Source organism: Alligator mississippiensis, chromosome 6, assembly GCF_030867095.1.
Source record: "Alligator mississippiensis isolate rAllMis1 chromosome 6, rAllMis1, whole genome shotgun sequence".
In the NCBI taxonomy this organism is placed as follows: domain Eukaryota; kingdom Metazoa; phylum Chordata; order Crocodylia; family Alligatoridae; genus Alligator; species Alligator mississippiensis.
The window spans coordinates 47,572,983-47,586,508 of NC_081829.1; the positions used below are offsets into that span (position 1 = coordinate 47,572,983).

Below are 13,526 nucleotides of genomic sequence, written 5' to 3' on the forward strand. Positions count from 1 at the left end.
TGGGTACCTAGGCACAGGGGGATCCACGGGGCCCATAGGCTAAGGGCACCTTTCGTGGCCTCCTGGCCCACTGGCCGCATTGCTTCAGCTATCACGGTGGTGGGAATTGCACGCTCAAGTCACAGGGTGATTGGGATAGGGCGCTAGGGATTCGGATTAGTGGGACCCAGGTCCGAGGACTTCAAAGTCTGCACATCGAGTTATGACCTGAAGACACTGACGCGTGGCTGGCGGGCCGTGGGAAGAGGTTGGGTGGAGCCAAGAACACCAAAGGGCCCGAAGACTGGCAACCCAAGGTGGCAAGTGGCCGGGGTGTAGGGGAGGTTGGAGCCCTGTGAGTGCCCACCGGGAGGCGTGACGACCCTGGAGGCTGCCTCGAAGGGGAACCCCTCCACTGAGGTACCATTCAAAGTCGTGGCAGGCAAGTCAAGGGGATCCCCTGACGTCAGCCAGGGTAGTCTTTGGGGTCCACCCGCAAGCCCAGGACATGCTCGCAGGTGCCATTGGCAGCGCTTTTTACACGGGTTGCACTGCCAAGCTCAGGGGGTGCATGAACACCCTACGCGTCACCAATGCCTAGTGATCTGTGAGTGGCAGACTCCTGGGCTCCCAACTGTTGCTCTTCACAGCACTCTCTGGGTATTGCTACTCCTAGATCATCCCTAACCACTACTTATCCATACTCTTGAAAATCTCTAAGGAAGGAGTTTCCACAACTTTCCAAGGCAGCCTATTGCACTACCTCACTGTTCTAATAGTGAAGAAGCTTTCCTTTTATCCAAACTAAACCTACTTTGCTGCAATTTCATGCTGTTGATATGCATCCTACTCTGTCAAGAGGGGGAAAATGTGTTCTAGTTTTGTGGCAGCCCTTCAAATAGCTGAAGACTGCTATTATGTTCCTTCTTAATCACCTTTTCTGCAAGTTGAACAGCCTCAATACACCAACTGAATATTGGTGGATTTCATGCTGTTGTATGCTTATTAGTTCACTGGATCTATACAAGTGTAAAACTGAAGTAACAATGAGTCAAACCTATAGATTTTAAACATTTCCTTTAGGTAATACCATGTGTATTCTCTGCATTTTTAATATACGTGTATTTATACAGTAGTGTGGTTAATCATACCTTTGTTTGTGCATCAGTAACAGCCCCTTGGTTAACAAGAACCTCTGCTACGTTTACTCGGTCCTCTTGAGCAGCCAGGTGAAGCGGTGTCAATCCACTCTGCAAATTAGGTGCAACAAGTGATCATCTTGCAATGGAGACATATTAATATTATAAGCCCAATTCTACCCTGAGTAAGACTTAAGAAGTCCTACTAATTTAATGTATCTTGTAAATGAGGATAAAATTTCTGTCTCTCTCATGTGTTTACTGGTTGCTTGTTGATATAAAAAACACTAAAATTTATACCCAGAAAATACCCAGCAAGTTAACATTTCAAATACAACATGCACCATTTATATAGGGAAACTTTCTTTTTGTTACATTACATTAAGGCAGCATATTATATTTTACCATTTTCAGCCAAAAACCTCAGGGTTATTTTGTTGTTTTTGTTATTTTGCTCCCTGGATATGAATGAGAGCAACAAATGTTTGTTTACATATCTGCTATTTTCTAGAGGCAACATGCACACAGATTTAAATCCTTCCATTTACAATTTTCCCATAATTGTTCTATTTGAACAACACTTGGGTTGGAAATGTTTCCCTTAGCAAGGGGAAGCAATCAAAGCTAGAGATTACTAAAAACCTCATTTTAATTTCTTGGGGAGGGTGGAGGTAATTCTTTGATTTCATCCTTGAATCTTCTTGTCCTGTGAAAACTGAAGTCCTTGCTTTAACAACCTTATAATCCTATCGTCTATGGAGAGTCATTCAAAAAGCCTGAGCCTGAATTGATTAAATCTTTGCAGGTTAGGTTAACCTGGATAGGCTAAAACAGTTTGTAACTATACAGGCTAGGGACAGACATTACACATAAATCGGTTTAAGACTATTCTGAGGGAGTACATATAGGAAGAGCAAACAGGTTAACTCCCCAAAGAAAGGAGCTCTTTTCCCTCCCTGATGATGTTTTCTCAGTGCATGTTCTCTTCCATTCCTTTCAGCCACAAAGGCCTTTAAATGACTTCCCTCTCTGAGCTAAATCTCTGTTACTTTTCTGCTGTTCAGGATGGTTGTAGGTCATAATGGCTAGAGACAGACATTACATATAAACCAGTTTAAGTGATCAGAAACTGGTTTAAACCTGTAACAGAACAGATGTTCAGTACACATAAACCAGTTTGAAAATGGCTGAAACCAGTTTGAGATAAACCTGGTTGAATGTAGTACCAGACTTAACTGATTTGGCTCAAACGGGTTTTATGCAATGTCTTTCCCAGACCCCTTGCTGGTTTAAGATAAATCAGACTCCCCCAGCATCCTGGCATGATCTCTGGCTGGGCGAGGCTCTCTGCTCCACATCAGGGCTGGCCCCTCCCCTCTGTTGCCTTGCTGGAGCTCAGCAGTTTCTGCAGGCATCTGCCTGGTTTCTGCTTAGGGAGTTGTTAGCATTTATCAGCCCATCAACAAAAAAACAGCCTCTCTCATTAGTTCAAGCTCTTTTTAAACAACTTTTTCCAAGGAAGAAATGAAGGGACATTGCCAGCTACCTGATGATTAGCTTCAAAAGCCCCTAAGCTGACACTGTCCTGTCTGCGTTTGTGCTGTCTCCCACAGCACAGACCATAGCCAGCATATGATATGCTAGCTAATGCTGAGAGTTGTTTGTGTAAGGCAGAGGGGAGGGAGGAATCCCTGCCTGAGCAGGGAGTGGTGTGGGGGGGAGCAGGTGGAAGCCAGGCAGACCCTGCTGTACCTGCAGTATCTGCCGGAGCTGCAGCCAAGGAGCAGAAGGGTGGGGGGCATCCCTGCTGGGCTGGAGCAGAGAGCAGAGCCCCATCCAGAGTTGCAAAGCAACTGGAATGCTGGAGGGCTCTGATTTAACTTAAACCAGGAAGGGGTCTGGGACAGACATTACATAAACCGGTTTGAGCCAAATCAGTTAAGTCTGATACTACAGTTAAATTCCCTTTCTGTTTTCCAGGATAAATATTGGGCCTGTATTTGCTTTGGATTCAGATTCATCCAATTCAGGGGACACGGATTCAATTCAGTGATTCAAATCACTGTCCCAAATCAATTGGTCTGAATCTGGCAGAGCCCCCCATGCAGTGTGGGGCAGTGGGGATCACTCTTGATGGTGCTGGGAGAAAGGGTGGGGGTCAGGGTGTGTTCAGGGGAGCTAGGGGAGCAGGCAGGGGATAGGGCCTGGTGGGGGTCACTCCATGGTCCCCTCCCCCCTCCTCCAGCCCCCCTTCCCTCCAATTACTGGCATGGAGCCTGGGTCCAGCTCCCTGAATCTCCAAATCTTTCTCCGAATCTTTTCTGAACCAATTTGGAGGCTTTGAATCAATTTGGATCTTTTTATTGGTCTCCCAATTTGATTTGGATTCAGAGATCTGGCTGCTGAATTGAGCCGAATCTCCTCCAAACCATCAGCACCTGAAGCTTCACATAGCCCTAATAAATAACAGTAAAACCTGGGGTTTAAAGTTGCACGCCAGGGCAATTCAAGTCACTTTCATTAATTTTCAAAATCTCAGAGAATCATATTGCTATTATTCAATGATAAATCAGTTTTCCTTTACAAGGAAAGGAACCTTTTAAGGTTACATGCTTAATGGGCAGGCACGTGTATAGAGCTCATAAATATAACAAGCCAACCTCACTAACCACCTGGAGTTAAGAAGAAATTTCCCCAGGGGCATGTTATGCAAAACTGTCTTTTGTGGAAAAGGGAAGAGGAGGGTTTACATAGTAATCTGAAGCATCTGGTATTGGTCCTTGTCAAAGACTGGATACAAGAAAAAATGGACAATTGGTTTGATGTGATATGGTACTTGCTCTGTTCTGTTCTCTCTGCTAGAAGTAATGATGGTATTGATTCAAACAGCTGCTGTGCTTTTTGAAATTCAGAGAATCAGAAAAGGTAAAATTCCCTTTCCAGGCCCCCTTGTTATTATGATTCTACACTTTTACCGTGAGCAGAAAAGAAAGAAAAATTACCTTGTTGCTAAGATTCATATTAGCATTTCTAGTAAGGAGTAATGACACCATGTCCACATGGCCCTCCTGGGCTGCAAGATGAACAGGAGCAATACCCTGTCTGGTTACAGCATTAGCGTCAGCACCATATTCAAGCAATGTTGTTGCTATATCCATCTGGTTTTTCTTGGCAGCTATATGCAGTGGAGTATAACCATTCTGTCAACACAAAACATTTGATTACAGGCTCATCTGTGAAATACAGTGATTATTACCTTTCTGTATTTATGTGATTTTACAATGTTAAATAATCAGTTCTAAAAGTTTAGCCTTGCATGACTGAGCTTAACTTTGGACCATACTAAAAAGGGTCACTTTAGAGCTTTAATAAATAGTCTTTTTTAGAGTTTTGCATTAAAATAAGGGAATTCTGGGAAGTCTGAATGACACTGAATGAGAGTGATGAACATTAAGGGTATGGACAACCATATTTTTTAGCCGCTTTAAAAGGGGAGGGGTAACTCATAGCAGCTGTTATGACACAACTTGGTACATATGCATAAGCCTATAATGATACAAGTTAACTGAACTGCTTCCCCTTTGACCCCAAATGAAACAGGGTTAAAGTTATATTGGTTTTGCTATGGAATCATACAGGTGTAACTTATATCATATCTTTTGATACTGATACAGTTTTATGTCTGTCTATACCCTGATATAGTGCAATAAAGTCTACAATGACTTCAAATATTTCATAGATATTTGCTACTTTTCCTTAAAGGTCCAGATACATTTCATCTCTATAACAAAGTGGGTGGAGATATGGGATCATATTTTCTAACTTAAAACCACTGCTAGGGTTTAGGGAGGTTTTTTGCTTTTCCTGGTATGAATCAAAAAAGTATATATGCAAAGTAGGATCAGTCTTGTAACATATACTTCACTAAAAATATTCCTCTCATCTCGTTGTTAAGGCAGTTTTAGATACCCTATCCAAAAAAAGCTCAAAGAATGGTTCAACATGAAATTATTGTTTTGTCTTTATCATTTCATTCTTTTCCTGCTCCTAATTCATCCATTCAGGTAATTCCAGGATGACCATCACAATCTAAATGCAGGGTAAAGGATACAGAATAATTTAAAGTGCCAAAAGAAAGGAGAGAATTTGGGAGAACATCTGTAATCTGGTTCATTTAGGCACTCATTAAATCAATGTGCATAAATCAGTAAGATACACTTAAGAATAATGGATCAAATACAGAGATGAAAACACTGGTCAGGGGCATGACCAGTCTTTGAATGCAAATTGATAGTTACAGGGGTGTACTTTGTAGCCGTGTTGGTCTGAAACAAAAAGACATACAAAAAACTAGAACTCTTAATTCCAAAATAATATTTTTTATTAGACCAACTGGAAAATGGCAAGAAAACTGTCCTTTTCTGCAAGCTTTTGGGATCAAAGTCCCTTCGTCAGGCTCTGGGAAAAGTGTAGATGGTACAAGATGGTAAAAAGTCCCCATAGGTAGGAAATAAACCTCATTTTTGCACAGAGGGAGCTGAAGATGGAAGTCTGTTCCTCTGGGTCCATGAGAGTGTCTTTGTGATTGATAGTTACTGCAGCCAATCCTGTCAGTCTTTTGGAAATATCATATTAATCTTCAGAATTATAAGGGAGCGTATTTGTGCGTGCATGTGTGTATGTCTGTGTCTGTGTGCGTGCATGCAAACTCATTAGTACATACATGTGAGACTGAGGTTAAAGGAGTAGAACTCATTTAATATTCTCACAGGTGAAAGCTATCTATGATGTGTGGAAACAAGAGTCCTACCTTCCAGACCCTGCTGAAACCCAGTCTTCTACTTGTTCAGTGGTGCTGAGATGAAAACCCAGACCAAGATATCTTTAAACTCCTATGGTTTTAGTTCCAACCTATTACCCTTTCAGATTTTAAGCTGTTCCGGGAGGCATTATACTGCCTATCTTTGATGAGTAATTCAGTGTCCTTTTGTGGCTGTCAGTTGCATCTCCTTTGGAGAGGAATTTGCTATTTTACACAGTAGGGAGGGAAGGTAGGGCTGGGTAGGGAAATGGCCAGAGGGACAGCTGAACAGTATTAGGTAGGCATTTAGACCTGTTGTGCTGTGATGCAGACAGGAGTAAGGAATAACAAAGGCATATATAGTCATATCAATACTTAATTATTATCAATCCTGAAGTCAGAATAATTTGCATTAATTCAAAATACAGGAAGTTCTATAACATTAATGTTCGGATCCTACAGCTAAATGTAGGTGATGGACTACAATGCTCACATGAAGCTTCTGTAAAGTCAGACACTGCATGGCACAAAAATCTGCCTGAATTATTCTGTGTAAGTAAGAATGGTTCCTTCCAGGTCCTACATGTGTGCTGAGGTCTGAAAACCTCTAAAATACCATGTTGCCATACATGATATATTCTACCCAAAAATGATGTTAAAAGAACATATTAAAAGTCAAGCACTCAAAAGCAGGAAAATGACAGAATCAGGGTTGCCTGTGCTCAAGCACTATCATCCAATCTTTAATTACATGATCATTTATTGTTGTTCCACAGACTCCTTCCTCAGAACAGGGAATTCTTTCTTAATGAACAACTACCCCATATTTTGTTTTCTTTCTCCTTGTTGTGTAATGTGTGGCCTTAGACTCTATTTACTGCACACTATATGAACCCTAAAATGTTGAAGACAGGATTATTAATTTCTTCATTGTCTTTTCTGTTGTGCTTATAACTATAGTATCTAAGTGCTATCCATACATTAATGAATGTACTTTCACTACATCCCTGCAAGTAAAGGAGGGGATTATGATCTCCATGTTAACTGAGAGAAACACAGATCAAGGTCCAAAGTATCCTCTAATTTTAAATAATCAATCTGTAATGCCTTGGACCTAATAATTTCAGCTACTTAACATTGCATATCACTTTATGTGTTAAAAAGCAGCTCTTGTTGACTTCAGTTGCAGCTATGAGAGCTGAACCCTTCTACAAATCAGACCCCAGGGCCTCAATAGTAAATGAGGTACACAAAAGGCCAGACAGAAGTGACCATTTTTGCCCAATCTGGCCCCTGAAAGCACTTTACAGCCATGACCAAACACAAGTGCACAGCTGCAAAGCACTTTAAAAGGGCACCGTCTCACAACAACATGAACCTTTATGGCATGAGGGTTCAAACAAAGATGCTCCAAAATGGAGCACCTTCAGTAAATTGTGTCTGCATGTGCCAGGAGTAGGGCTGGGCTGACACAGCTCAGCCTTGCTCTCAGTGCTGTCTTTAGAATGGAAGGTGGGGAAGGGAAGGGAGAGATTTTAGTGTAGAGTTTTTCATCCAGTGCTGGAGGATGGGATGGTGGATTGGAGCCACTGCTCTTCTGTCTGCACCTAAAATTAGTTTAACTTTGGTTTAAATGAGCATAACACAGAAACTCTATACCCAAAGTCGGGACAGAATTCTGTCCTCCAGGGCTGCCTGTGCTATGTAACCATCCTTTCCCTTCCTGTAGTCCCACAGTTCATTCACATCCCACTTTCTAACTTCTGTAGTAAGTGAAGCAAGAGACCTACAAATAATATTTTTCTTCATTATGCAACCAGATAATGGAATAAATATTGGAATGAATATTCCAAGACATGAACCTTAAAATGTTCTTTTATATAGTAATTTTGTCTGTAACCTCCTCAGTTTACAGAAGAACAAAATTAAAAACCAAACTAGGTGACTTCAGTTGAAACCTTGAGTTCTACCGCACTACATCTGCCACTCAACCTACAGAAAAGTGAAAGCAGTAGTAGGTTTTTATCTTTCTGTGACCTGTCACTGGAAGTGAACATGACATTGTGCTTTGTCAGAGACAGTGGTGACAGGAGAAAAATAGTAAGATTCCACTATTTCTATTTGGGATTCTGGAGCACAGTGTGTTAGTGGTTATAGTTCCTTCTGTCTGTTTTTTTCACCTGAATTATTTTTACCCCATCCTCTCCAACATGTCTCTGTTGTATCCCTATTCTGTATCCTGGTCTCTTTATTCAGTCCTATTTTGTTACACAGGCTCCACTTTTCATTCTAGGCCTAGCCTCATACCTCAAGACTCCCCAGCACAATCCCACTTTTCCACTATTCCCAGCTCAACCCCCTCTCCAACCTTCTCCGCAACCCCCTCTCCAAGCTTCAATTCCTGCCTCTCTTCCAGCTCCTCCTCAAATCTGTTTGCTCAGTCACTCCACTTCCCTCTCACAGCTATTCATCCAGTCTCAGGCTTCTCCCCACATCTACTGGCTCTTTGGGCATTTATACATGTGCTCTAGGAGTGGGGAGGTGGGGGAAGGGGATGCCTTAATTAGAACAGCTCTGAGAGCTACAATAATTAAAGTGCCCGGAGCATCATGTGTATCAGCATCCCCGCTCTAAAAAATGGTGGCAGGGGCACTTTAACTAAAACTCATTGGACAAGCTTTAGTTAAAGCACCCCCACTGCCATTTTTCAGTGCAGGGATGCTGATACACGTGACACATGGTAATTGCCGCACTCCAGCAGATTCAATCGAGCCTGTTCTGATGCACTGTAATTACAGTGTGTCGGAGCACCCTTCCTGCACATGTATAGGTGCCCACAGTTCCCTATTTCCATAACTCTGAATACTAATCTCCTTAACCAGCCAGTCCCAGCCTCCCTCAACCCCAATTCCAGTTTCCCTTCCCACCACTGCAGTCTTTAGTATGGTCCTATACTTAAGCTCTTGTCATAATCTACCCTCTCCCCTCACCGCACACACTCATACACTGTCTGGTTCCTGATTTTTTTTCTGTAAAATTAGGCAGTTTTGGTCTTCATCCTAGATTTAACTGGGGCACAGGAGAGAAAATATTCTTGTTCCTAGTCTTGGTTCCCAATCCCAAAGCAACCAACCCCAAACTATAGTTGAAGGGAAGATCCCACTTAGACTCTGCCTGGTGCATGTTCAGTGAGGGTGGACTCTGAAGAATTTAGCTGTGTGTGTGCATGTGTGTGTGTGTGTGTGTTTGCGTGCGTGCCTGTGAGTGTGTATTTAGACTTGGTTTAAACATACTTTGGAATAAGCTAGTCTCACATGTGATTTGGCACTTACTACAGAAAGGATTAAATAGTAGAACATAGGTTATAAATACTGTTTTAACAAGGTTTTTCCAATGTTTTAGACACCAGTTTAGCTGAGACAGTGGATGAATTGAATGCAAATCTTGGGGTCAGTACTCAACTCAGTGTTCTTAACCCTGCAGTAAAAAATTACTGTACATTTAAAAAAAAATCTTGCCCTGACCTCAGTACTTTAGTATCAGTCAGGACCAGAGGAATGAATTGACTATCTTTGTGCCTGGAGAGCAAAATAATTAATTGGTGCAGATTGCAGTCCTTCTGATAGAAGTGCACTATAATATAAAACTGAACTTTCTGAGCATAGTTGAGAATATGCTCAAAAGTGCATATATATGCCTAATCATCTGCAATGAATCCCTGAATCATTTGGCACAAAATATAAAGCGGGGGGGGGGGGGGGGGGTGGTGAGGAAGAAGAAGTACAGAAACTAGCAATTCTATTTGCATTTTGAAAAGATAGTACATTTTCATACAAGTCACATTTTAAGCATTAAAACTGAACAACTGGAAAATTTTATGCATGTGTCTAGTAACAGCATAAACAACTGAGTCTTTACATTTAAAGGTAAAGGTTGTGAAACTGGGATTTTTTATATTTTACAAAATGCCAATGTGTTTTCAGATATTTTTCAGCAAAATAGATGGGTGTTACCCAGTGATGCAGGAAGTTCTAGATTGCCAAAAGAAAGCAGAGAGGGTACTGAAAAATTGAAGATGAATTTATTCTCAATCTGCATGTCAATCCTTATCATAAGGACCACAGTGAATAGATTTAAGGAAAATGTTTGGAGAAAAAGTGTGTTGTTATTCTGCTTGTCAGGGAAAAGGTAAAAAAGGGATGAGTTTATGGATGGAAGAAAAACGAGAACAACTGTAAACTGCTGAAGAGAAATAGAGGCACTGTAAAATGGGTGATCAACTAAAATGATCTACTACCCAAAACAACTTTGTACAAAGAATAATTAGTACAGTCAGATACAGAAACATCAGCCATAACTGTCTATCCCCATTTTTATATATATTAGGGGTCTGGGAGTACTACTGAACATCTCCCATATTCTTTTTTTGATCAGGTTTTTTATGGAAACACTGCAACACCAGTGTGACAGGCCAATTAAAAAATCAGTCTTAGCGGGAATAAGACAACTGTTGGAAAAGTTGACTGCAGTGTTATTGATGATATATATATATATATATATATATATGTATATATATATATATATATATAACATTAAACATTTATGTACAAAAGGGCGGAAATTCATCAGCCATGATCACATCATCTATCAGTTGACTGCACAGAACGGTGCCTAAAGCAGTAGGCTTGCTATTACTAATTGCATTGAGTATTGTTGTGCAACTCAGTGCATTGCTGTGGCTCGCTTGCTGTAAAATACTAACAAATGTTTTATTTTAAGAAGGATCACAGCTGGCACCAAAACCCCAAAGTGGCAGCTGCTAATCTGTTTGGTTACAGGTGGATATGGTGACCTAATACATGATTCTGCTTATTTTAAGCTGTAATTTTATCATTTTGGTTTAGGCTTAAAAAGCCTTTAGCTTTGGGTGCAGTCACAGTCCTTTCCCCTGCGGGAGGGCCACACTTCCTTGACGATCATTTCTTTCAGTACATCCTAGGTGAAAAGAGAAGAGTAAAAGAGATCACCCAAGTTCATTTCCTGGGGCACTATGTCGGAATATTACGAAAGACATTATTGATTTTAGGCTTTGCTATTGCTTCTGGCTTTCTGTGTAATTTCATTTCTGCATTGCAATACATAGGATGTGGCCTATGATTTATAATGGACTACATTTCCCTCTGAGATGGAGGGGGGGGGGCAAAATAGCAGATCTGGCTGGCAGCGAGACACCATTTCCCAGCAGCCCCTGCCTGTGTGGCTATACTGTGATAGCACAAGGCCAGGGTTTCTATGGAGACTGGCTCCAGGAGCACTGGCAGGGCACATAGCAGGGTGTACAGCTGTTTTGGAGCCTGGCTGGGATCTTGCAGAAGTGACTGCGTGGTCCAGAGCTGGAGTAGAGGCATGATCTGTAGCCTGCATGCCTTTGCTTGGGGCATGCAGGCTGCAGAATGCGGCTCTGCCCCAGTTCTGGTCCATACAGTCACCACTGCAAAATCCCAGCCAGGCTCTGGAGCAGCTTTGCACCCTGCCACATGCCCTACCAGCAGGGGCAGCATGGGGGGGGGGCGCAGAGGGCTTGTGGGGGGCTATAACCACCCCAAAATTCCCCATAAGCACCCCTCCCAGCAGCGCTGCCTGCCCTGCACAGGCAGTGGCAGCTGAATCTGTCCCACTCCCACTGCAGCACAGCTCCCCATTTACCACTCCACCAGGAAGAGGCTGGCATCACCGCTGCCTGCAGCACTGCTGGGGCTGGTCTCCATGGACACCTCAACCCCATGCTATCACAGCATGGCTGCTGTTGGGGTCACCATGGAAACCAACCTCAGCCACGCAGGCAGGGGCTACTGGGAAATGGCATTCACTGCTAGCCAGATCTGGCCAATGGGTCAGACTTTGCCCGCCCCTGCTCTGAGAGATGCCTCCTCTTTAGCCTTGAAGCAAGATTTTTTCATCATGTCTACATTTGTTCATGTTGTAAAGGAAAATAATAAAGAGAGGGGTTTTTGTTTGTGTATAACCCACCTTTTCCATAAACTCTTGAGCTATATTTTCAATGTTTGCTCTTTAGAAGAATGTTTAGGACTGTACCCATAACATTTGGGATGAGGTATTTATACTGTATCTGTTACATAAAACATGAGTCTGCTTCACCCCTATTTTATTTATTGACACTGCTACATTGGTAATTAATGAAATAAATGAAGAACACTGCATTATTCTAGTGTCACTGAAGCCACATGATGCCACAGGAGACTCACAAGGATTTAGGGCTTTGAAACGTCTCACAGGTCTTCCTCCTTAAGTTTTGTATTCATCAGTCATTATTTTAAGTTTAATTCATTCCCATGTTAATCTCTATGTCTTTTCTTACCTGGATTCTTACATTATGCATCTCCAGTAGATTGCAGTCCATTCAGGACTATGGCTATTTTTTTCTATTTCTCAATAATCCAGTTCTATGGAAGTATTTATGAAGAATTTTAACAACTATGGAAGTTACCCTGACAGATCACACTCTAATGTTTTTCTTAAAAGCAAACTGACAAAGTGCAATCCTTGGTCTCTGCTGATCAAGAGGTTCCCTTCTGTTTCTCCTTGGCATAGATGTTAAAAGGAAGAAATAAAAAAAAGTATAAGAAAAGCAGGACCCCATATTTCATGGATTGAAACCCAAGCCCATGAGTTTTTCTAGACTATGCTGACTCATTTTACTTTTTTGTTATGAATCCTGTCTCTTTGCGGAAAAGATCAATTAAGTTCTTTTCTGCCCTACTGAGTCATTCTACCAGCTTACAGACCCTTATGCCAGACAAATAAATGGGATTGCTAGGGTACATTGTAACTGAAAGATACACTGAATAAAGGGTAGAAAGAGCAGAGGTATAAGGAACATATATATAAAAAGCAAGCCTGCTGTTCCCTTGTATTGATCAGTACTTGTACCTTTGCAGAAGCATGAGGTGAAGCTCCCTGGTCCAAAAGCAGAAGTGCCACTTTCTGATTATCATAGTGTGCAGCTACATGCAGTGGAGTTAAACCACTCTAAAACACACACAGAACAAACAAGCCTTGTTATAAACAAGCTCCAGTGAAATTCAAGAGCATGGAAAGTCAGGTTAAAGTAGATAAGTTGAGAACATAGCGATATTATCCATTCATATATTCAAATTCTCCATTAACTTCTGAAACAACAAGCAACAGAACAAATGAAAACTTATCTATGAACACCCACCTCACGCACTTATTGAGGATAAGATTGTAACTTTGTCTGGAGTAAGCAGAAGAAAATCTACGTATTTGCACTGTCCAAGGGCAAGCCACATAGGAAACTGTAAATCTCTTGTACTACTCCTCTTTTACTGTACGGCATAAGTAATCCACTACTCATCCACTTCCACTTCCTTTTTGGGCTAGATTAAGTTCTGTTGGCCTGTGAAGCCTTGGCTCCTTTCTTTCTCTGCCCACCAGACCAGGAGCTGAGAAGGAGAGGGGTGATGGTGATGGAAGGTGGGAGAGGAGGGAAGAGTCCTGGTACTTTATGTTCATTGTGCTCTGAAAGGAATGTGAGTGGTCTGAGCTAGGATTCAGGGTTTGGATTT

The 13,526-nt window shown here is 41.8% G+C and overlaps 1 protein-coding gene across 8 annotated transcripts in view; it reads right to left on the reverse strand.

The window, feature by feature from the left end:
- The window catches only part of ANK3 (ankyrin 3), a 731,099-nt gene that overhangs the window by 141,359 nt on the left and 576,214 nt on the right, over positions 1–13,526 (reverse strand). For all 8 annotated transcript variants that reach the window (XM_059729850.1, XM_059729852.1, XM_059729851.1 and 5 more), the window contains 3 exons: positions 12,871–12,969; positions 4,121–4,318; positions 1,131–1,229 (listed from right to left, as the gene is read on the reverse strand). In XM_059729850.1, the coding sequence (XP_059585833.1) occupies positions 1,131–1,229; positions 4,121–4,318; positions 12,871–12,969 (396 nt within the window). The remainder of the gene's footprint in view (positions 1–1,130; positions 1,230–4,120; positions 4,319–12,870; positions 12,970–13,526) is intronic.